At 42.2% G+C, this 24,503-nt stretch overlaps 1 protein-coding gene across 5 annotated transcripts in view; it reads left to right on the top strand.

The window, feature by feature from the left end:
* Nucleotides 1–24,503, top strand: part of rasgrf2b (Ras protein-specific guanine nucleotide-releasing factor 2b) — a 119,225-nt gene that overhangs the window by 64,400 nt on the left and 30,322 nt on the right. For 2 of the 5 annotated variants that reach the window (XM_052103450.1, XM_052103482.1), the window contains exons 11-17: nucleotides 1,083–1,149; nucleotides 2,294–2,430; nucleotides 3,051–3,133; nucleotides 5,662–5,910; nucleotides 12,160–12,252; nucleotides 16,142–16,548; nucleotides 23,048–23,191. In XM_052103450.1, coding sequence (XP_051959410.1) covers nucleotides 1,083–1,149; nucleotides 2,294–2,430; nucleotides 3,051–3,133; nucleotides 5,662–5,910; nucleotides 12,160–12,252; nucleotides 16,142–16,548; nucleotides 23,048–23,191 — 1,180 coding nt within the window. The remainder of the gene's footprint in view (nucleotides 1–1,082; nucleotides 1,150–2,293; nucleotides 2,431–3,050; nucleotides 3,134–5,661; nucleotides 5,911–12,159; nucleotides 12,253–16,141; nucleotides 16,549–23,047; nucleotides 23,192–24,503) is intronic. The other 3 variants (XM_052103460.1, XM_052103474.1, XM_052103466.1) reach the window with 3 other exon arrangements.

Genomic DNA, 24,503 nt, shown 5'->3' with positions numbered 1-24,503 from the left:
TTCCTATACAGTTGGAGAAACAAGTGGTAATTCAAGCTTGTATTGCTCCGTTGGTAGCAATATGAGTAATTGCATCAAGGTTTTTAATGTGTTATTTTTTCTATAATGAATTGCACTGAAGTAATGTGTTAAATTGACATCCCTAATTATTATGTATTTGAATTATCTGAATTATTATATTTATATTATGTATAGAATTATTCTCTATTTGGGGGTCCTTTCTCAATGATTATTGATATATTTGATTAATTGCGATTAATTCGATTAATCAGTCAGCATGTTATGCAATAATTATTTTTTTTTTTATTAAACATTTTAAATGGCATACCTACTTCTTACTTAAAGGTGACTAGGCAGACCAAGTTATTCTTCTTATAGGTTATTATTGATGTACTGCTTAAATGTGGATGTTAAGAATTAATGTCAGAAATCCATGGTTCACAGATATGTTTTTGCAGCTTAGTTTAAATTAATAGTCTTTTTAGATTTAAGTGACAGAGTGGAACATAAGTTTTGAATGACATCGGAGACATCCGCAGAAGGATGGAGCAAATAATAGTCTGCAGTCTTTGAATGGGAAAACCTTTTCTCTCTTGGTGTCTCCACTCAGACAGGGGCGACCCGAGTTTAGGAAAAGATAGCAGATTTATTTTATTTTCTTGTTTTATATGCACAGTGTAGACATTGGATGATCATGGGTACACTGAGATCTGCCTTTGAGACTAGAAATTAGTCTCAAAGAAATTAAATAATGATCTGGATCATTTCATGTGCTCTGCTTTTTCAATTTGCTGAAGGCATGCTTTTAATACCTGTTAAAATGTATATGTAAAGCACTTTGAATTGCCATTGTGTAAGAAATGTGCTATATAAATAAACTCGCATTGCCTATAAGAAAATTAGTATTAGACATTTTCAGATAAAACATTTTCATCTCAAAAAATAAAAAATGTAAGAATTTGATTCCTCATGATATGACCCCTTTAAAATGTATCACAAGCCCACCATTTTCACAAACCATCAATATGAGGAAACCAAGTCTTTGTGGTTAACATCTGATCCTAATGATTTGACTCCGGCAGCAAGGTGGTGTGCTGTCCCTGATTGAGTGCACTCTCATTGAGGAACCCGATGCCAGAGATGAAGATGGTAAGGCTCTTTTTTCACACACATTTTCCAATACTTAAAGCTCATGAACACAGAAGAGTGAGGGCATTAATTATTAGTTATATATATTAGCCATCACTCATTTTGTGCAGGTTAAATAACTGTTATAAAGAGTCCAATCTGCCTGCTGATTAAATGTCAAATGGGCAAAGATGATAATTGTCATGGATCGATTACCCACTTGATGGTACAGAAAGAGACCCATGTGCTAATTCAAAGCTGCATCATAAAAACCCTCTCTAAGAGCTAATGTAGTAAACATCACCATTATTATGTTTCTAAAAAAAGATCTCTTTAGTTCAATTTGGTTTATTGCCATTTAGGTTATCTGAGTAGATCCCAAGGGATTGTCAATGCAATTAAGATTTCACTCTACTAATGATTTAGTAACACTTTATAATAAGGTTCCATTCATTAACATTAGTAAAGGCATTAGCTATCATGAAATATCAATGAACAAAATCTATTTTACCGAATATATTCATTTATGTTAGTTAATACAAATGCAATTGTTCATTGATAGTTCATATTGCATTAACTAATGTTAACATGTACAACTTTTGTATTAAACGGATTACTGCATGTCTAAATTAACATTAACTAAGATGAATAAATATTGTAAAAGTATTGTTTATTGTTAGTTTATGTTAACTAACGTAGTTAACGTATGTTAACAAATGGAACCTTACTGTGTCACCAATTTTTATATCAACATGTGAAAAAACAATATTCAAACTAATAGATTGTTTTTAATTTCGAACCATTCTAAATTAGTTTCAGCTGGATCATATTCTGATTTCAACACAATTTGAACACCCATCAAGTTCTACACATTTCTTGCCCCTTGTGTGTTTGTTTGTTAAAAATGTGGCTAATTTTAAAATCTTTCAACTACCAATAAGTTGTGTACATTCAGATCTGTTAAATACTTTTACCCTACTATATCTAGATCTATTCTGCATAATTGTGCAAATTCCCTCCCAATCATAAAAAGTGTCCAGAAAAAAGTTTTGAATTTTTTTTATCTGTAACATGAGAATACCTTAATGGTATTTAATTGGCATTAAACTGGGCAGAGTAGAAGCATAGTGGTGTTCATTGTTACCTGAGCCTTTCTGTTTTTTAGGTAAGAATTCAGGGCAGGTGTTTGGTCACCTGGATTTCAAGATTGTGGTGGAGCCTTCAGACACTCCTGCCTTCACTGTAGTATTACTGGCACCGTCACGTCAGGAGAAAGCAGCCTGGACCAGCGACATCAGCCAGGTGAGATAGAAGTAACATTTATCCACTTTAAGCAGCACTTTCTCTGCACTCACACCAGTGTCCTAACTAGCCAAAATGCAACATTTTGGGTGTCCACGCTGATTGCAAAACTGATATGCGACCCTGATATTGGACCAAAAATAATTAATGATGGTCACTAGGTTAACCATATTGGAGCTGCAGTGTTCATGTGGAAGAAGACCATCATGTCTCTCTCCACTTTCTTATTGATTAAAGCCATAAAAAAAGCTTCTAAATGAAAATCAAATATTTTGGTCTTCTACAGTGCAATTGATTATGTATAATTAATTTTAAAATTTACTGCCAGCTGATGAGAGCTAGTATAAACGTTTTCAAATACCACATGCATTGTGGAATAGCTGTTGATTTACCTGCTTGCTCTCAGCTGTGCAAATCTCCTAAAAGTCTTCAAAAACAATACAAATTAAAACTTATCTATGGAGTGAATCATTTTGATGAATAAGAGACTTCTCTTTGTCCTCGAATACATTATCTCCACATGTTTATTGACCAGGGCTAATTACAATATGTTTTTTTCTGTTATCTGTTTCTTGTTTTGATCCATCTATTCTTTTTATTTTCTGTTTTTTGGCATGTAGTGCATTGATAACATCCGTTGTAATGGCTTGATGACCAGCGTTTTCGAGGAGAACTCCAAAGTCACAGTGCCGCACATGATCAAGTAAGTCAGGACTGTCATTACATTACAGTGATGGGAGGCTGTTTGGTTTGTGATGTGTTTGGCATAGTGTTTATTTGAGATGTAATTTATATATATGTGGCTGTGAATCATGTTTAGCACTCGTCCCTAGAATACCATAATAGATTGTGTCTCAATCTGCTCCCTTGTTCAGTAGTAAATGCATTACATAATAAGTCATTTTTAGGGCCTTGAAATTAACAGAATGCACTGCAACAACCAAGCACTGGTGGCTCGCTATCAGAAATGTAGAATGAGTACATATTGTATTTAATAACGTAATGGCACAGTACTTTTTAACTGCTACAACAAAGATGCACACTAAACAAAACAGATTACACCAGATATCGCAGGCCCATAGACAATCTTTGGCCACAGAACTCAATAGAAATCACCTAAAATTTCCAAAGAATTGAAAAGTCTGTAATTGTCAAAATTTGAAAGATGTTTATTTTTTAAATATTTTGGCTAATTTGATTATGCTTTCAAGTACCTGTAAGAGTTTAGTACTCTCATTTCAGTTAACCCATTTTAGCATAACCAAATGCATGCTGCAGAATATGCAGAATTCGGCATACCTTTCCCAACATTTGAGCAGAAACTGCTTTCAGAATCTGTCTGGGCCTTAATATCAGTCATGGTCTGTTATACGGCAAATTGTTGTTTAAAAACAGTTCCATTCTACTGTGCAACCTCATAATCATGATGAAACTAATTGAGTCTTCAAGTGTCCCAATGTTTTGTGGATCAAGGCCCTTGCTGGTGCCCAAATTTGTGTTCACTATTGACTGATTCATGACACAAGGAACAAAGGAGTAGAAATTAGACACATCCTTATTTATTTGTTGTAGTAAAGTTAACAGACGAATGAGTAATGCATGCTACTGTATGTGTGTCAGTAATATCTTCATCATCACCTTTCACATACCATTGTCAAGTATATTTGTAATTACATATGCACTTTAACTAGGTGCTAATACTCATTTTGGGCATATAATGTTCTAGTAAATGTTCTAGTGTCACACGCACACACACACACACACACACACACACACACACACATATATATATATATATATATATATATATATATATTTTATTTTTTTTTTGTTTTTTTTGTTTTTTGTTTTTTGTTTGTTTTTAATGATTAGCTATGTCCTTTTGTTTCAGAAATTGCTAAATGATTCAAAGAAAGTTTTAGCTACCCCAGAACAGCATCTTAATAGTGGCATGTTTTGAAGAGCTGTCAACATGTGCTCAAGCCCTCAGCGCTGGATCTAGCAATGTGCACATGTGCAGACACATGTGTCCGTGCTAAATATCACAGTGACAGAGAGAGCACAACAGTATGAGCAAGCAACAGGGACTAATTTCCCTCCCTGTTGGAAAATATGCTTGCACCATGTACCAGCACAGATAACATGTGCAAGTTTCTATGTGATTGAGGACAGGAAACTGAGGCCGCTGGCAATAGAGTAGAAATTATATAAATATTCCGGGATAAATACAAGTTAAGATTTATCAACAGCATTTGTGGTGTAATGTTGGTTACCCCAAAACTCAAAACCCTCCTTTTCTTTGAAAAAAGCAAAAATGTAGGTTGCAGTGAGGTACTTACAATGGAAGTGAATGGGGTAAATCTTTGGAGGGTTTTAAGGCAGAAACGTGAAGCTTAACATTTTATTAAAGCACACATTAAATCTTCCGTTAAAACTCATGTATTATTTGAGCTGTTAAGTTGTTTAAATTTTTACAGTCATTTTTGGGTTTAGGATTTGTTGACATTACATCGTCATGGCAACTAAGTTGTAAAATTGGCTATAACTTTACATAGAAAAGGTTATTAAGCAATTTTAGCACACTAAATCCTGTTAACACGCATATTGTTTATGTCTTGTGGCAAAACTTTTGAAACAGTGTGTATTTTAACGTTTACTGATCTCATTCACTTCCATTATAAGTGCCTCACTTTTTGCTTTTTTTAAAGAAAAGGAGGGGCAAGTCAAAATAAATGTTTGTGGTAATCAATATTCTGCCACAAATGCTGTCGATTGAGCTCAACTTGTATTTAATCCAGAGTATTTCTTTTAAGATCTTTGCAATAAACCAAGCTTTGTTGTGCTGAGCTTTAATACTGTATTACCCACTGTATTGTTCAAATTGGTAATACAAGAAATACAAGCTCCATTAGAAAAGTTAAGTGACTAAAATAATGTTTTTCAACAAGTAATTATGTAGTTGTGAACATTACACAATTTTTTTATAGTGGCATTTTGAATGAAAGTTATAGGCCTTTACCTCATCATCATCATCATCATCATCATCACTATTAGTATCATCCATCCATCCATCCATCGTCAACCACTTATCCTGTACTATCAGTATCAGCTGCAGAAAAATTATATCAGTGCACCTCCACTAGTGCATCATAATATTTCCATTTACCATTTGCATACATTTACAGCATAGGCTACAGGCCGTAAAGCTGCTTTGGTTGTGCTTCTCATTAGATCTGATGCGCGTCTCCATAAAGATGATGTTGACATTTGCTTCAGCAAGACGCTCAATTCCTGCAAGGTTCCCCAGATCCGCTATGCCAGCGTGGAGAGACTGCTGGAGAGGCTGACCGACCTGCGCTTCCTCTCCATAGACTTCCTCAACACCTTCTTGCACACCTACAGGATCTTCACCACCGCCACCGTGGTCATGGAGAAACTGGCTGACATCTACAAGAAGCCTTTTACTTCCATTCCAGTCAGGTAATAAAGCTTTTAAATGGGTTAAAAGTCATCCTGCCTAGTTAAAGAAAGACACAGAAATCACATACAATATGCTGCATATGTGGAGGGATTTTTTCACTAAGAAACTGTTTATCATTTTTGCTACAGGTACATGACATGCAAATTTTACAGATGCACTAAATAACATTTTCCACCATAAGTAAGATTTATATCATATATCAATATATTACTTGTTCTCACAATATTGAATCGAAAACTTAGATGCCTGTAACAATACTACTTTTCTTCTATTTGAGTCATATCATGTCCAACAGTTCAACCATGAAGAAGCAGGTCGTCTAAATAAGAGCAAACTTTGAGATCGTGTTTCTCAGTGTGGTCAGAGACACCTTTTTGAGGTGTGAGAGAGATTGAAACGTCCAGGTTACGTATGTAACCTCCGTTCCCTGATGGAGGGAACGAGACGTTTTGTCAGAGCTAGGGGTCTCTCTTGAGCGCTGATATTCACCTCTGAACTATGAAAAAAGGCCAATGAGAGTTGGCAGACAGTATTTGCATGTCCCGCCCCCGGACATACGGGTATTTAAGCGGCGCAAATACAGGAGTTCATTCAGGATTTTTCTGAGGAGCCGGAAATGGTCCGGCCACAACAGTGGCTCGGCTCAGTGACGTGGCAGGGGAGACACAACGTCTCGGAGGTTACATACATAACCTAGACGTTCCCCTTCTGTCGCTCTCTCCACGTTGTGTCAGAAAAGCGACACAAGGGGTCCACTTAAAAAGTGCCATGCGCTGAGCCGTGTACGTGAACTGCTGATACAGGAGCGAGCAGGTATTCTTACGTGCAGGATGACCAACTGTATCAGGCTGCACGTACCCTTCCCCAATGCCCCATTCAAGCCATCAGACTCCTTATCGTTACCCTGGAGGGGGGAACAAGGTGATGGCCGAAAACATGGGAACGGGTCAGCCTGGCTGGGCCTCTTTTCTCTCTATGTTTCTCGCATAGAGCAACTACGGCCGGGGCCCTTACACGCATTGAGGGAAGGAGGTCTTAGCCCTTTTTTCAGGGCGGAGAAGACCCTGCGGAGGCCACATCTACCCAGCAGGGGAGGCAAAGTTTTAGTGGCAAATACATCAGATGGCCTAACTTAGGACCTATATGGAAAAGTTGGTGCGGTGGTAGACCCAACCCCGTAGGGGGGGATATCGAACAGCACTGCAACTGAGGCAGCTGTAACTGCCTAAGGGAGACACGGGGGTCCACTCGTGAGGGGACAGTACCGTGGTATTACACACAGGGGGAGTCCGAACAGGATGCCTTACCTGTGGAGCACCTATACCAGTACAGGGTAGCTTGAGGTACCCGCAGTGGCTTGGGTCGGCGAGTTCCTCCGCTGAACTGCGGACCCACGAGGGCTAGGGAGGAGTCAACCAGCGACCTAAAGATGGGATCTCCTGGGAACGGAGGCGCACTGGTTTCCCTAGGTTGAGGGAAAGGGTGCTAGGCTCAAGCGATTCACCCGGTCAGATCGTCAGCGTGCTACCGAGTTCTACGGGCTCGGACCTGAGAAAACACGGGACGATACTGATTCAACTCGGAGATTATAGAATCTCGCAAATGTGTTAGGTGTTGCCCAGCCTGCTGCTCTACAGATGTCTGCTAGGGAGGTGCCCCTGGCCAGTGCCCACGAGGACGCAACACTCCTGGTGGAGTGGGCTCGAACCCGCAAGGGGGGGCACAGCCTGGGTGTGATAAGCCAATGAAATGGTGTCGACAACCCAGTGGGCGAGTCTCTGTTTGGAGACAGCGTTCCCTTTCCGCTGTCCCCCGAAGCAGACGAAGAGCTGCTCAGAGCGTCTAGTGCTCTGTGTGCGGTCCAGATAGATACGTAAAGCACGTACTGGACACAGCAAGGAAAGGGCTGGGTCTGCCTCCTCCTGGGGCAACGCTTGCAGGTTCACTACCTGATCCCTGAAGGGTGTGGTAGGAACCTTGGGCACATAGCCCGGTCGCGGCCTTAGGATCACGAAAGTGTCTGCCGGACCGAACTCCAGGCAAGTGTCGCTAACAGAGAATGCTTGCAGGTCCCCTGACCCTCTTGATGGAGGCGAGCACGATCAGCAGGGTGGTCTTGAGAGAGAGAGTCTAGCGGCTCGAAGGTGGGTCTCTGGAGGCCCGTGAGGTTGACCGGGAGATCCCAGGAGAGGAACAGGTTAGGCCGGGAGGGAGTCAGCCTCCGGGCACCTTTTAGAAACCTGACAATTAAGTCGTGCTTACCAAGAGACTTGCCGTCTACTGTGTTGTGGTGAGCCGCGATGGCGGCAAAATACACCTTGAGGGTGGAAGGGGACAGCCTCCTCTCCAGCCTCTCCTGTAGAAACACGAGCACTGACCTAACCGCGTACTTCTGTGGGTCTTCGGCTCGGGAAGAACACCAGTCTGTGAACAGACGCCACTTTAGGGCGTAAAGATGCCTGGTCGAAGGGGCTCTGGCTTGGTTGATAGTATCTATGACGGTCGGTGTTAGGCCGGCTAGGTCTTCTGCGTCCCGTCCAGGGGCCAGACGTGGAGGTTCCAGAGGTCTGGGTGCGGGTGCCAGAGCGTGCCCCGTCCCTGAGAAAGAAGATCCTTCCTCAGGGGGATTCGCCAGGGAGGGGCTGTCGTGAGGAGCGTGAGATCCGAGAACCAAGTCCGGGTGGGCCAGTAGGGGGCTACCAGAGTGACTTGCTCCTCTTCCTACCTGACCTTGCATAGCACCTGTGCAAGAAGACTCACTGGGGGAAAAGCGTACTTGCGCAGCCCCGCGAGCCAGCTGTGCGCCAGAGCATCTGCCCCGAGGGGAGCCTCTGTCAGGGCATACCAGAGCGGGCAGTGGGAGGTTTCCTGGGAGGCAAACAGGTCTACCTGGGCCTTGCCGAACCTGTCCGAAATCAGCTGAACCGACTGGGCGTGGAGCCTCCACTCTCTGCCGGGCAAGCTCTGCCTTGACAGCGCGTCCGCTACAGCATTGAGGTTGCCGGGGATGTGAGTGGCGCACAGTGACTTGAGTCGCTGCTGGCTCCAAAGGAGGAGACGACGGGCGAGCTGTGACATGTGGAGGGAGCGTACTCCGCCTTGGCGGTTTATGTAGGCTACCACCGTGGTGCTGTCTGTCCTGACTAGGACGTGCTTGCCCCGAATTAATGGGAGAAACCTCTTCAGGGCAAGAAAAACAGCCAGCAGCTCTAGGCAGTTGATGTGCCAGCACAGCAGGCCTCGGTTCCACCGGCCTGCGGCTGCGCGCCCGTTGCACACGGCGCCCCAACCCAGTTTGAAGGCATCGGTCGTAACCAGAACGCGTCGGGACACCTGCTCCAAGGATACTCCTGCCCTTAGAAAGCAGAGGTCTGTCCAGGGTTTGAAGGCTTGGCGGCAGGTAGTGGTAACTTTTACGTTGTGCGTGCCGCGGAGCCATGCTCGTCTCGGGACTCGAGTCTGGAGCCGGTGCTGAAGTGGTCTCATATGCATCAACCCCAGCGGCGCGGCCGCCGCGGAGGATGCCATATGCCCCAGGAGCTGTTGTAAACGTTTTAGAGGGACCACGGTGCCTGGCTTGAAGGAAGCGAGGCATTTCAGCACTGACTGAGCACGCTCGTTGGAGAGACGTCTAATTCCAAACCAAGAAAAGAGATGCTCTGGACCGGGGTGAGCTTGCTCTTCTCCCAGTTGACCTGAAATCCCAAACGGCCGAGGTGCTTGAGCACCTGGTCTCTGTGTGCGCATAGTAACTCTCGCGAGGAGGCCAGAATGAGCCAGTCGTCGAGGTAATTGAGTATGCGTATGCCAGCTCTTCGGTGCGGGGCAAGAGCCACCTCTGTGACTTTCGTGAAAACGCGAGGGGACAGAGACAGGCCGAAGGGGAGGACTTTGTACTGATACGCCTGGCCGTCGAACGCAAACCGCAGAAAGGGTCGATGTCGAGGGAGAATCGAGACGTGGAAGTACGCGTCCTTCAGGTCTATTGCTGCGAACCAATCTAGATGCCGGACGCCAGATAGAATTTGTTTCTGGGTAAGCATTTTGAACGGGAGTTTGGACAAAGTCCGATTGAAAACTCGCAGGTCCAAGATCGGTCGTAAGCCGCCACCTTTCTTGGGTACAACGAAGAAAGGGCTGTAGAAACCCTTCTTCGTTTTGGTTGGAGGGACAGGCTCTATCGCGTCCTTGATTAGAAGGGACTGAGCATGTTTGTCGCGCACTGCGGAAAAATGAAAGCCCACGAAGGGGGGCGGAGACCTGGCAAACTGAATTGCGTAACCGAGTCGAATGGTCCGGTGCAGCCATCAAGACGGGTTGGGCAGTGAAAGCCACGCCTCTAAGCTCCGTGCTAGGGGCACCAAGGGGACGAGTATTTTGGACGTACCCGGCGGGGCTTCGCAGCGGTGCAGAACGCGGCGTCGGGGAGCAACGTAGCATCCCGAGGCTCTGGTGCTGAGAACAAACTCAAAGCACTTACCTTGCTCCGTGCACCCGGCAGGGGGTGGGTTCGTGACTGAGGAGGAGGTCCGACGCTGGCATCCCCTGGACTCGTCTGAACCGGCCAGCCGGGGAACAGTCGTGGGGCTGAGGGCGGGGGTACCGCATCCAGGGAGCCGGGACTGTTGAGGCCTGAAAGCAGAGTGCCGTGAGAACGGCATTTGCGGGCCACATGACCCAGAGGTAAAGGAAATAGCTCTTTTATTGAGAATTTGGGTACCGCAGCCCCTGTTGAGGGGTGCAGCAAATGAAAAAACAAAAGATTCTCCTCCCGGCCCTCCACCGGGGGACGGAGCGGTCTTACCACATCCGGAGCTAACTTCTCGGACTTTGGGTCCGTTGTCTCAGGAGCGCCTGGGAGCCTTCCAGGTCCTCGATGGGGTCCGTGAGACAGGGGGCGTACGCTTCCCGCAGTTCGTTCGACGCCGGGGCTGAGAGCTGGGCCCGGGTTGACCTACCGCATCCAGGAACAACACAGGGGCGGAAAGGCATCTTTAAAAAGACGCATCCTTAAAAGGACGTTCAACGCCGCTGTGTTTTGCTCTTTTAGAGGAAATTACTCTTTTAAATAAAATCACTCTTTTAAGAAAGTAAAGAACTCGTGAGAGATCTTTAGAATCTGCACTGTCGAAGCGCTCAGGTGCAGGAAATGCACAGCCGTGCAAACAGGAGAAAGCCGCTGTTGTGCACCGTAGAGTCCAACAGCATGCAGCAGAGGAATGACAGGAACTCGATGTGTAACACGCAGCAATTGCAGACACGACCATCGGCTCCGAAGAAATTTTCTGAATTAACTCCCGTATTTGCGCCGCTTAAATACCCGTATGTCCGGGGGCGGGACATGCAAATATTGGCTGCCAACTCTCATTGGCCTTTTTTCATAGTTCAGAGGTGAATATCGGCGCTCAAGAGAGACCCCTAGTGTCACTTCTCTGACACAATGTGGAGAGAGTGACAGAAGGGTAACTAAATCTACAAATTTACTGTATGTATATTCTCAAGAAAACATCCTGGGTCTCTCATGCCTTTGGCACCGTTTTAACTGCGATCCAATTATGATATTGTAATGCATCGCGATTTAAGGCATTGTAACATGACATATTACATGTTGTATTGTGAGGTGGTTCACAATACCCAGCTCTACATCCTATTATTGGTTAATTGATAATTGAAAATGTTTGCATCATGATGCCTCCACGCCTGGTTGTATTTATGGAACATTAATGTATTGAAATATTTGTCTATATTAAATATATTTATATTTGTGATTGTAATTAATACGATTTGAAAGATTATATTTGCATTTAATTGTTATGTTTGTCTGTATTCATGGTGTTTGAATATTACATTTGTGTAAGACACCACAAAAAGGAGTAAGGGAGTAGGGGTATTGAACCTCTATATGTCTTTGTGCTCATAGAATTAATGACCTTTAACTAGAAAAATTTTTGCAGTCAAATGCAGTTGTTTTGCCAGTGAATCGGTGTAATCTTTATAACCGGGGCTGAAAAGGCAGCTCAGAAAGCATTAAATAGCTAAAAAAGCTTTAAAGTGTGCAGCCATTTCTTCTAAAAGTCATTTAATTTTTTATATCCTCATGCAACCACAATAAGAACAGGCAAACACAATACGGCTTGTGCACCATGTATGAGAATGTTTACGACCAGATGATGTCATCATGAGTGATGTGACGTTTAATGTGTTGTGGTATCCCTCATCCCCCCACGCTGTGCTTTGCTGTCACACAGGGTCCAGTATCACTCATTCGATCGCTTGTCCATTACATCCATCTGTCCTGACTACAGCCTGAAGATCAGGAAGATAGCACTGGATCAGTCAAAGTAACACACACATCTCTTACTCATTCACTTCCCTCTCTGTCCATTAATCTGCTTCTTATATTCTCATTTTCCACTTTTTGCTTTACTATCTATTTTGGGAGTTACAAATGTGAGATTTTATCAAGTTACAGATTCTCAAAATGACTGCCTTTGTATACAGTTTTTCTTTGCCATCATCATTGTGAGAGTCCACATTTTGCTATTATAAAAATGTATTTTTATACAAAAGCTAGTTCCAGTCCACTATTTGATTAAACAAGTAGAGTTCCAAAAGTGCTAATATCTGTATATGGAACAGCCTGTGCCTATGTGTTGCTTGTTGACACTATAGGACTGCAAGAAATATATATATACACCAATATATACTGGTTGCCAGAAACCTCTTATTAAGTTATATGACAACAGCCTTACAATATTAAATTATTCTAAGCCCAGTTATTAAACACTACATGGCACAAGCTGATAGGTCCTTTGAGCATTATCATTATTAATCTGTTACTGTTAGTGGTATTTGTAACAAAACCATAGTAAACACATGGAAGCATGGATCTTCACTACCATGGTTAGATGTAACATTATTTCTATAAAATAAACTATGGCATTTTTGTAATTATTAACATTAGACCTATTCTAAACACATGTAAAAACTATACATACAAAATATTAATATTTACAAGTTGTAACAAAAATGTATTATATTTCCTCACTCCCCTAATGTAGCCTATGACAAATTTAATAGAGCTGAAATGGTGATATGATAATATTTATTAACAATCTGTTACAGTTAGTTAGTACAGTTAGTGTTACTGTAGTAAATTCAAGAGTGGTGATGTACAATTCTGTGCTGAATTCAAATGGTTTCCGCTTCTCGTGCATTGCTTCTCACTGATTCTCGCAAAGCTGCGAGTTTAAGAGTTCAAGCTTTGAGAGCTTTGCGCTCATGATGTTCTGACCATTGAGCCGTATCCATCTACAGAGCCATACAGGTGCATTAGCCAAAGTTGTGCCTCCGCCTGTGTATTTGATGCTGCTAAACCAGATACTCCAGAAGTGTCGCTAGACTTCAAAATAAGATGAACCTTGGTACAAATGTGTACCAACCCGTATGATTGAGAAAAACTGATATACTCCAAGTCTAGGGAAACATATTAATTCAAAGAGGAACTTGATGATAGATTTGATTATTATGACATGGTGCATAGTTTCCAGGAGGATAATCAAAACAAGCAAGTATAACCCCACCCCCTCACAATTTTTATACCATGATCAATGTGTATGATACATGTAGATGCTTCACGCTGCAACCCCCCAAATATTCAAGCCAAATCTACACCTTTTATTATGACTGATAAATGCCCCCCATTTGTAACCTAATGCCCCTATTTACAAATTTGCTATCAGCGCCCCCTGGCATCCTTTGAACACCTCCTGGGGGTGGTACCACCCCTGTTGAGAACCCCTGGTATATCTAATTGTGCAGCAGCATGTCCTACATGTTCAACAGAGCATACCTGTGTATATTCTAGCAGTCGCAAGTCTTCGTAATTGCTTTGCAACAGCAGTGTAATCAGACCTAGTCCGCCAAGACTAAACCTACCAACTTTTAATTTCTATCATAACACCTTAAATTTATTGTTAGAGTTGTGTAGGATATTTGGTAGTATAAGTTCCGCAATTCTCCCACCATTATATGTATTACATTCAATTTTCCTTATTCTACATTATTATGTAAGGAAATTTATAATGGAATTAGTCACGTTTGACAACCATTATAAATTAGATAAATGACAAATATTAGATTATTTGTCTGAATAAAATTCTCCACCATTAAAATCGTAATACAACGTCTTGTTGTATCCGCTCACAATTTATATTGTAAGGAATTAGCTTTAATAAGGGAATTATGATTAATAAATATTAGTAATATTTTCATGGCTTATCGTAAATAATATTACACATATTTAGGTTACACACATCTTTTAAAAACAGGGATGAGATTATTTATCAAAATATACCACCGTCAAATTATCTTTTAATACAGATAAACTTTATTGCTATTCTAAACATAAACTAATCTAGCTCATAAAACATGAAACAGGTTGGTGAGTAAAGTTACAGAAAGATAAATACAGTGAAAATGTACTTCATAGAGTCTGTTGACAATGCCTTAAGAACCATTTTTCCTTCTTTGAGTCTAACTCGATTTGCAATCAGATTACCCAAAGTATTCAACTAATACACCAGCCCTTTGAGCAAAAGCCTGGAGATGTACTTGCATGTTGTTGCATTACCTTGAGTTGCATTTCCTGGCTTTGCGTTTTCTCATGTTGCTTGGTTCTTTGGCGTTTGTAGAAAGTTTATTCCGTCGATGTCTTGGACTCTGTTATGATCATGGATAGTTATTGTCTGGATGAAGCGAGGCCTTCTGCAAGGAGGACTCGCAACTCCTGTTGGGTGTATGAACCATAGAGCAGAGAGTGAGAGGCTTTTTCTTGGACTCTACATGGCATGGAGGATCTGGAAGAAGCAAGAGAGCCAAAGAATAGAGACCAAGAGACCGTTGCAAGAGCAGAAAAGTTCAGAAGAGAAGAGAGAGAGTTCTTCCTTGTGTAGGAAAGTTTTGAACTGAAATTGGCCACACCCCAAAGGTGTCCTTAGCCAATCAGAAGTGACTTACCAGAGTCACATGGTCGACTGGTCTGTCCTTTTTCAAAGTTGATTTACAATCCTTTGTTGAGGATTCTTACAAACTCCCGCTCAAAAACAGTGCATGTTTAATCATTAACTTTTATATATTGACAACAGTACAAGAGACATGGCATTCGTTGCCATCAACATTCTCTATGTAAACAAGCAAGTATTTACATACTAAATATGACATTCTTTCATGAATATTATATGTGTAAGTAACAAAACGTGAAAATCCCTGATTACAAATGATTACACATATTTTAAAAGGTACTTCAGGCTCTAATCATTAATTTATCAGTTATAACAGTGATCACAGTTCAAAGAGTCATTTTCAGAATTATCTATCAAGACTAGGTATTGTGTACATTGTGAGTTTAAATACATTCTGTACATTTATAGGGTTGACATTTTTAGCTGCTGTTTGCAGGATAATAATCACAATGTCTCGTGATCTGATGAGTCTAAATGTAGCAAATTGGTTTATATCAGAGGACAAAACAGAGTGTGTTCAAAACAGAGGTCTTTCTTGGGAATTCCAGGGAGTATGTTCTCTGTCTTTTATTGCCCATAAACTTTGAAAGATTTAGGGCCTCTTAGAGAGAGGTTCTCAAGTCATGTGATCTGGATAAGTCTCAATGTTAGTTTTAGTGGCCAGATGTGAGACTTGTTGGTGCCTTAGTCTTTTAATTTATGTTGTTGAGGATTTCCAGGATTAAAAGGTTGGGTTATCTAGATCCAAGTCATATTGCTGCAATTATTCTGCATCTAATATCCTACAGTTGTCATGAATGAACTAAGGGTTTTCTTAACTTAAAGGGTTTCTTGCAACTTGGCTGTGGCCCTGCTTTGGCTTTCTGGAACTATTTTAATTGGCTGAGAAAAAAATAAACAATCTAACTGGCCATATTATGTGTGAAACACAAGTTGCTCAATATTAACTTATGGTTTATAGAACTGTTGTATAAAATAAATATCTCAATTGCAATCATGCTGTTGTTCAATGTGACATGAAACCTGCATATGAGGCATGCCATTCCATGTCACAACAATTAAATTCTCTCCTGTTTCCATGCATAGAATGCATCCAACACCCTAAAATGTTGAGTTTACTTGGAGTATGCAAGTATAGAGGACAGAATGTAAGATATGTGCCAGTGTTGCTCTTTTTTTATGCCTGTCTCTGGTTACCACATCTCAGGTCACTGGAGCTCTTCTTCGCCACCAACCAGAACAACCGCAGCGGGGACCACGTGAACGACAAATCCCCCAGACTGTGCCGCAAGTTCTCGTCTCCTCCACCTCTCCCCATCCCCTCTCGAACCTCTTCTCCGGTTCGCACCAGGAAACTTTCCCTCAACTCTCCTGTCGGCTCTAAAGTGGGCATCCTGGATCTGTCCACTACCTCGTCATCGGCAGGCAGCAGTCCAACCTCCACCAACCCCACCATTTCACCCCCACCCTCCAATAACAACAAGCCCCCGTTGGATCTCAGCCATGGACAGAGTCCATCATCCCCTGAGCAGAGCCCTGGAGCTCTGGATGAGAATGCCGAGGTTCCCCGAATCGATGCCCTCTGTGGAAAACTACGGCACAGCATCAGAAGAGGTGAGCAGAAAAAAACATTGATTTCCTCTCACTAAAAAGTGGGAGAAACATATGGTGTGATGTTAGAAGTAGGTCTAAACTAAACCATCAACTTAAGTTGATGGCTTATTTCAACAATGAACTAAGCCATCAACGTAGCCAACATGGATGTTTATGATGGTGTTCTTCATTAGCTAGCTTGCATTTTTAAAGCATAATTTCATCAGGTGCCAGATGTGGCTGTTAAAGCAATTATAAGATTTTCATAGATGCTCACAAATTACGTTGAAAACCACTATGAAAAGTATTTTAATGAATGCCAAAGTTGCTTTTTTTCATGCATTAAGCATACAGTATACAGGGACTGTCAAGTTCCTAAAAGTTCCTAAAGATTCCATAAAAACAAACAAAAAATAGTCAAGATGACTTGTGCACTTTGTTCCAAGTCTTCTGAAGCCATACAATAGGTGTGTTGAACTGAAACATGAAAGACTAACATATACAGTGGCAAGTAAAAGTTTGTGAACCCTTTGGAATTACCTGCATTTATATATACATATATCTTAAAATCCGGTTTGATCTTCATCTAAGTTACAATAATATTAAATCCAGCAGTTTTTCCACAGTATTATGATTGGTTAATGGGATGTGGTCAATAAATACTTGAAAGATTATAATATTTAGTTTGTTGTTAGATTAAGCACATTGTTGTTAGTCTATACTTGTGACTTTGATGAAGGTGAGATCACATTTTATGACCAATTAATGCAGAAAAACATCTAATTCCAAAGGGTTCACATATTTTTCTTGCCACTGTATATTGTAATTCACAAAAAATCTTGCCCTCCAACAAAGCTTTCAAATATCATTAGCATTTCTGCATATTTAGACTTGGTGAACATGTTGGTGTCTTAACCAAAACCCCTGACATGATGCATCTTAATGTCTTGAGTTTGAATACCAGAAGTTCATTGTAAGCATTAAAGCATTTTTTTCTTGCTTTTACTGTGGACAACTGCCCACAGATGCTGTCAAGATTAACTTGTATTGAACTCGGAACATTTCTTTAATGGCCATAACAAATGTTTTATTTTCTTTCAAAGGGTATATGTCTGATCTGCATGACTCCATATCAAAACCACAAATAAAGTACAAACATGCTCTCTCTGTGTGTCTGCTTAATGCATAATAGAGGACTTGTTATGCTAATTGTCAAAACACCCATCTTGCTCTCTATCATGTCCCTCTACTATACTGGCAGTAAGGAAGCTCCTAGCTCGGAATGAGAAGCAGGCATGTTTGAAACTAAACAAAATGACAGAGCACTTTCACTATTTATATAAAAAAAACATTTAAAGGATCGATTTGTGCTTTTTGAAAGGGGCTCTTTAATGTAGATGACTGATTTCAGTTAAAGGGGGACAACCAAATAACGTCCTTGTTACATTTGTAACCTCCATTCCCTGATGGAGGGAACGAGATGTTGTGTTGATGTAGTGACACTAGGGGTCACTCTTGAGAACGGAGGTTACGAGAGGTTCCCTATCTGTCACTCACTTGCCGTTTTGTTGATGTAGTGACACTAGGGGTCTCCTACAAAAACAGCACAACTGGCTGAACTGGGTTATGTGGATCAGCGGTGCGAGACAGGCAGACTGATGTATGCCGCTTAGCCAGCACACCAGGTATCCTCCCCTGATGCAAGTGTGCGTGTCGAACAGCCCTTTGGGGACGAGTCGAGTACCTAAAAGGATGGGGACAGGCTTGTCCTAGTCATGCCTCTTTTCCCTCTTTTTTCTTTTTCTCCCCAGAAAAAGAGAGAATTCGTTAACCGACCGGGACGGCAGTGTCCTCGTTGGGGTGGTGTCACTCCCAAGGGGAACACACCGCGGAGACCACACCCCACCCATGGGGGGGGGGGGGGTTAAGTGGAAATACATCACATGGTCTTGCCGAGTCTAATCGGAATTATGTCATGTGGAGCATGGAGATGCAGTTTGCCAACCGGGAAACGTTTTTCAGTGGAAAATACATTGCAAGGGGTTGCCTATGGGGAACCAGTGCATACAGAGCACCTGTTCCAGCACGGAGCGTAATTAGCACTAGTACTGGGCTGGCAGTGAGTTTCTCCGCAAATTCATCTGCTGCAGGGCTAGAAATCAAACAAAGAACACATTTGTGAACACTGCTGGGTATCAACAAGCACATCTTCAGCTCGAGGGAGGTGAACGGTGCTAGGCGCAAGCGGTATACCTGGTTGGTTGGTCCGGACTTACCCATTTGTTCCTGCTAAGACACGGGCCGAGACCGGCTCAACCCGGAGATTGTAGAATCTCGCGAAGGTGTTGGGGGTAGCCCAGCCCGGTGCTCTGCAATTGTTAGCTAGAGAGGTTAGCAATGGTCAGAGCCCAGGAGGCCGCCACTCTCCTGGTGGAATGGGCTCGTTGCCCTGCAGGGGGTGGCATGGGCTGGGCCTGGTAGGCAACAGCTATGGCATAGATGATCCAGTGGGCGATCCTCTGTTTGGAGACACCACTTCCTTTCTGCTGTCCACCAAAGCAGACAAACGGCTGCTCAGAGTTCCTAAAGCTCTGTTTGCGATCCAAATAGATGCGCAAAGTGTGCACCGGACACACCAATGCTAAGGCTGGGTCTGCCTCCTCCTGGGGGCAACGCTTGCAGGTTCACCACCTGGTCCCTGAAAGGAGTCGTGGGATCCTTGGGCATAGAGCCCTGTCGGGGTCTCAGGAATATTTTAGAGTAGCCCGGACTGAACTCCAGGGACGTTTCGCTGACAGAGAATTCTTGCAGGTCCCCAAACACTCTTGATGGAGGTGAGTGCCGTCAGGAGGGCAGTCTTCAAGGAGAGTGCCTTAAGCTCTACTGACTCTAGGGGCTCGAAGGGAGCCACACGTTCCTAGCACCTCTCAGGAACCTGAAAATGATGTTGTGCTTTCCAAAGGACTTGCCGTCCACTGTGTCATGGTGCGCAGCTATGGCCACTACGTACACCTTCAAGTTGGAGTGGGACAGCTGTCCCTCCAACCTCTCCTGCAGAAAGGAAAGCACTGAGCTGACTGAGCATCTAAGGGTGTCTTTGTGTTGGGAAGAACACCACTTAGTGAACAGATGCCACTTCAAGGCATACAGGTGCCTTGTAGAGGGGGCCCTAGCCTGAGTGATGGTGTCTACCACAGCAGGTGGTAGGCCACTGAGGTCTTCCACATCATGTCCAAGGGCTAGACATGGAAGTTCCAGAGGTCTGGTCGCGGGTGCCAGACGGTTCCCCGTCCCTCAGAAAGAAGGTCCTTCCTCAGGGGAATCTGCGAGGGAGGGGCTGATGCAAGGAGCATGAGGTCCGAGAAACAGGTCTGTGTGGGCCAGTAGGGAGCCACATGGGTGAACTGTTCCTCGTCCTCCCTGAACTTGCACAGGGTCTGTGCAAGTAGGCTCACTGGGGGAATGCATACTTGCATAGTCCAGGTGGCCATCTGTGTGCCAGTGCATCTATGCCAAGGGGGGCCTCGGTCAGGGCGTACCAGAGCGGGCAATGGGAGGATTCCGGGGAGGCGAACAGGTCTACCTGTGCCTGCCCGTATCGACTCCAAATTAGCTGAACCACCTGAGGGTGGAGTCCTTTGCGTGTGACCTGTCGTGACAGTGCATCCGCCGCGGTAGTCCGGAGCCAGTGCTGAAGTGGTCTCATATGCATCAACCCGAGCAGTGTGACCACCGCCGAGGATGCCATATGCCCCAGGAGCCTCTGAAATAGTTTCAGTGGAACCTTGGTCTTCTGTCTGAATGCCTTCAGACAGGCCAGCACCGATTGGGCACTCTCGTTCGTGAGGCATGCCATCATCAAGACAGAGTCCAACTCCAAACTGAGAAAAGAGATGCTCTGATCCAGGAGGAGCTTGCTCTTTTCCCAGTTGACCCGAAGCCCTAGCCGGCTGAGGTGGGTGAGCACCAGGTCCCTGTGTGCACACAACATGTCCCGAGGTTCTGAATCACCACCAGTGCTTGCTACACTGGCCTCATACCCGTAGGTAGAAGGTCCGAGGGAGGGAGCCGCTGAGGCGGCTCGCAATGTTGCAATGGTCATTGCCTCATATGAGGACATAACGCATCCACAAAAGATGTTTCGCCATGGTCGGCACCCAGGCACTAAAGACAGCGATCGTGGCTGTCAGAAGGCGAGAGGGATCGACCACAACCAGGAATAACACACAACCGGAAAGGCATCTTTAAAAAAACGCATCTTGAAAAAGATGTTCTGAAGTGTACTGCTCTTTTAGGAATATATCCTCTTTTGTGAGGGAAAATGCTCTTTCAGAATATACACTTTTAGATCTGCTGAAGCACCCAGGGGCGATCTCTGCAGTGCACCCATTGTAAGGATCCAGTGCGGGACCCATTAGACTTTCTCCGAAGAGAAAATCTAATGAGCGGTATGAACGTCCTCTCCTTTTATACCCGTATGTCCAGGGCAGGGGCATGCAAATACCACTTGCCAATTCCCACTGGCCTTTTATCAAAGATCAGAGGTGTCTCCGGGCTCTCAAAAGTGACCCCTAGTGTCACTAAATCAACACAACGTCAAGTGAGTGACAGATAGGGAATGAAAATGATCACCCATATTTTGTTTAAAATCTATATTACTTACACTTTCTTAATGAAAAACACTAAATTAGATTTTGACAATGGGCTATCAAGCTCCAACAATGACAAAACATCACCATGTAAGTACAATAAAAATAGTCCATACAATTCATGCATTATATTTCAAAGTTCATACAATTACTTTATGTGAGGAAGGAACAGACAATACATTTACAGCAGTTATTAATCTTGGTTGTGTTCATTTCAGCATATATACTAGTAAATTTTTTACATTAAAAGAGTTATATATTCACACCATGTTATGTATTATTAAATAATATGAGCTAACAATAAAAACCTGTATGTTTATAAATAATCATTAATATTAAAGATGGTGGAATGCAAGAAAATGTTTTGTCCATTGTTATTTCATGATGCCTAATGTATTTACTAATGTTAACAAATAGAACTTTTTTTGAAAATCTAAATCTATTATTTTAAAAAGTTATTTTAAATCTTGCTCTCCGTTGTAGCTTTCAAACCTCATTAGTGTATTTTCAGATTCAATCCCAGTTCATTTTTTCCTTTAAAATGTGTTCTGAGCAAACTACTGATGCTGTTTGCTCCTTATGTTTGTTTTAGCTTGGAGAGAGAGAGGTTCACTCTACTTATGTCTCGCAAACCACAAAGCCTATCACAGCAGTTACAGACACCTCTTTGATTTAATATGTGCTCAACATTACAATAATGGGCTTGTATTGTTTTTCCTTCTCCCCTATAAAATCAGCCATATTCTGAAGCTGGTCTTATTGTAAACCATTAGCACTAATAATGAGCTTTTACACAGCATCAGAGGAGCTACATTACACCATTAGAGAGGTTCTCTGCTGGTCTGCCCCATATCACAGCCCATGAAATATCTCTCTTTTTTTTTTAATAACCGAAGAATTATTCTGATCGCAAAAAGAGATTACTTCAATACCCACAGGAAACAAATGGTACTTTGATAGCCAAATAGTATGAGACCAAAAGCAAACAAATGTACATCATTTGCTTTCTAATATGATGGACTGTAGTCACTAAAACAGATTTGCCTTGGGGTACAAGGCGTTCACATGGGGTAACCTCCTCATTGTCACGATTAGTGGTTCTCGCTCTCACTGGGGTGCATGGTAAGTTGTGCGTGGATCGCGTAGAGTAGCACGAGCCTCCATACGCGGAGTCTCCGTGGTGTCATGTACAATGAGCCACATGATAAGATGCACAGATTTATAGTCTCAGAAGCTGAGGCAACTGAGACTTGTCCTCTGCCACCTGAATTGAGGTGAGTAACCATACCACCACGAGGACCTACTAAGTAGTGGGAATTGGGCATTCCAAATTTGGAGAAAAGTTTATAAAAATTTATAAAAATAAAAAAAACATAAACAACAACAACTTGGCAAATTTCTGAATTTTTAAGTATTTATTGTCCTTGCTAAGGCAAATGCAAGTATTACTAGTATTAAACTTTTGAAAATAACTTGTCCCTCACTGTTTCTGCATGAATGATATCCCAATTGTTTCACTTGTTGTGGAGAGGTTTACAATGACTTTTTCTAAAAGATTGGACTTCCCATTTGGACTTTTGAATGACTTTTTTTCAAAAAGACTGGCAGCTGAGTGCGTGTGACATGAGTCAGGTCAAACCATTAAGAACACTTTAGCAATCACACAGTACCACACTATATATTTGTGTCAAGTTTTGCACAGGAAAGCACCACTGACATTTTCTTCAGGAATTGTAAAAATGTCTTTGTTTTTATTCCTCTAAACAACAACAGCACTGTTTGCTTGTAAACCTATTAAGCTATTAATTTGTGAGGAAGCCCCTAGTCGAATAAATATAAATGAGAAGTGCTATGATCCATTTCAATGACAGGTCTGACTCTCCCCTCAGCTGTGTTGGAGTCTGTGTCTTTGGACAAGTTTATCCCAGAGTCGCCTCAGGGCAGTGAACCAGGAGATATCTCTCCCTGTCGGTCCCCCTCCACTCCACGCCACCTCCGCTACAGACAGACAGGAGGTAATTGTGAGCATGTTCACTGTAAAAAGTTTTAAGATGCAATTGTTACCTTAAGGATCTTTTTTTTTGTTGATGTATCCTTTAAAAATTACTTTTGTTGTGTAACAAGTATACAAGTTGATTTAGTCACAATATAATATTTTTGACTTGAATTAAACGAGTTAATTAAGATGTTACCACATGAAGACTATTTTTTTGGTTAAAGATTTTTTACAGTTTGGCTCCCTTGGTGGTACAGGCCTCTTTTGAGAACAACTGTATAGTCATGTGGCCTGGTCTGACTTTTTTAAAGTATATATAATTTTTAGGAGTTTTGATCTCCTGGTACCCTGGTACCACTGGTACTTACATTTAAAGAGTAATCCTGGGCTTCTCAGGAATACCAAATATTTAGTGGTTTTTCCATTTTTAAAAATGTCTGACATCACAAGTTTCATCATCAGTTTTCTCAGGAATACTTTAGGGAGTTTTTAAAATGGAGTATGGTTTCCTTTTACAATAAAGACATTGATTTCATATGTACACTTCTAGAAGAGATATGTGATTTTGATTTCACACTGCATTATATTTTTATGAATTTTTGCCAAGCTGTAACTCTTGTTATTAGGGATGCACCAATGTATCGGCTGACAATTTGTATTTTTGACCAAATTATAATCGTAATATCAGCTAAGAGCATGAAAACACATATATGATAAACTGATGGTTTATTTATAATTTTTAACTTTGTGAACCTCTGTGAATTCAAATGCACAATCATAATAAATCTATAAATATAATAATAATAATAGCCACAATATGTAGAAAGGTTGACACTCCTATAGAACATATAATATTTCATTTTTATTCTTTCTTGTTCTCACATTAATGTGAAAAAAATCCATAAACGGATGGGACAGTGGTGAAAGTGGCACTTACCTACAGGCTACATCAGGGGTCACAACCTTTTTGACATTAAGTGCCAGTTTCAATTGTCCTTGATTTTCACTGCCTGAATTTATATGTGCCTTAGTATCAGCGGCTTGTGACGCATGAATTGTTTGCACGTGCTGTGTTCGTCTGCTGAATAGCGCAGTCTCATCACACTTTAATAGTGTTTAGCTTTCCATTCCATTTATAACCACATAAACATGCTGCATGATTGCATGCAGGTGTGAGGGATAAATAAAATACTTGCTCCTCTCACGTTTGCAGTTGCATGCCAATGATTAACCCTCCAAGTGTCAATGATGGGTTGCCAATGCCTGGGCAATATGATGAGGGAAACTATCCAAAACGCTTTGAAACCAGCAGATTTTGACTTCTGAGACAT

Source organism: Xyrauchen texanus, chromosome 3 (assembly GCF_025860055.1).
Source record: "Xyrauchen texanus isolate HMW12.3.18 chromosome 3, RBS_HiC_50CHRs, whole genome shotgun sequence".
NCBI classification, from domain to species: Eukaryota; Metazoa; Chordata; class Actinopteri; order Cypriniformes; family Catostomidae; genus Xyrauchen; species Xyrauchen texanus.
Note: the sequence above shows the minus strand (reverse complement) of the source record. Positions and strands in the feature narration are given on the sequence as shown.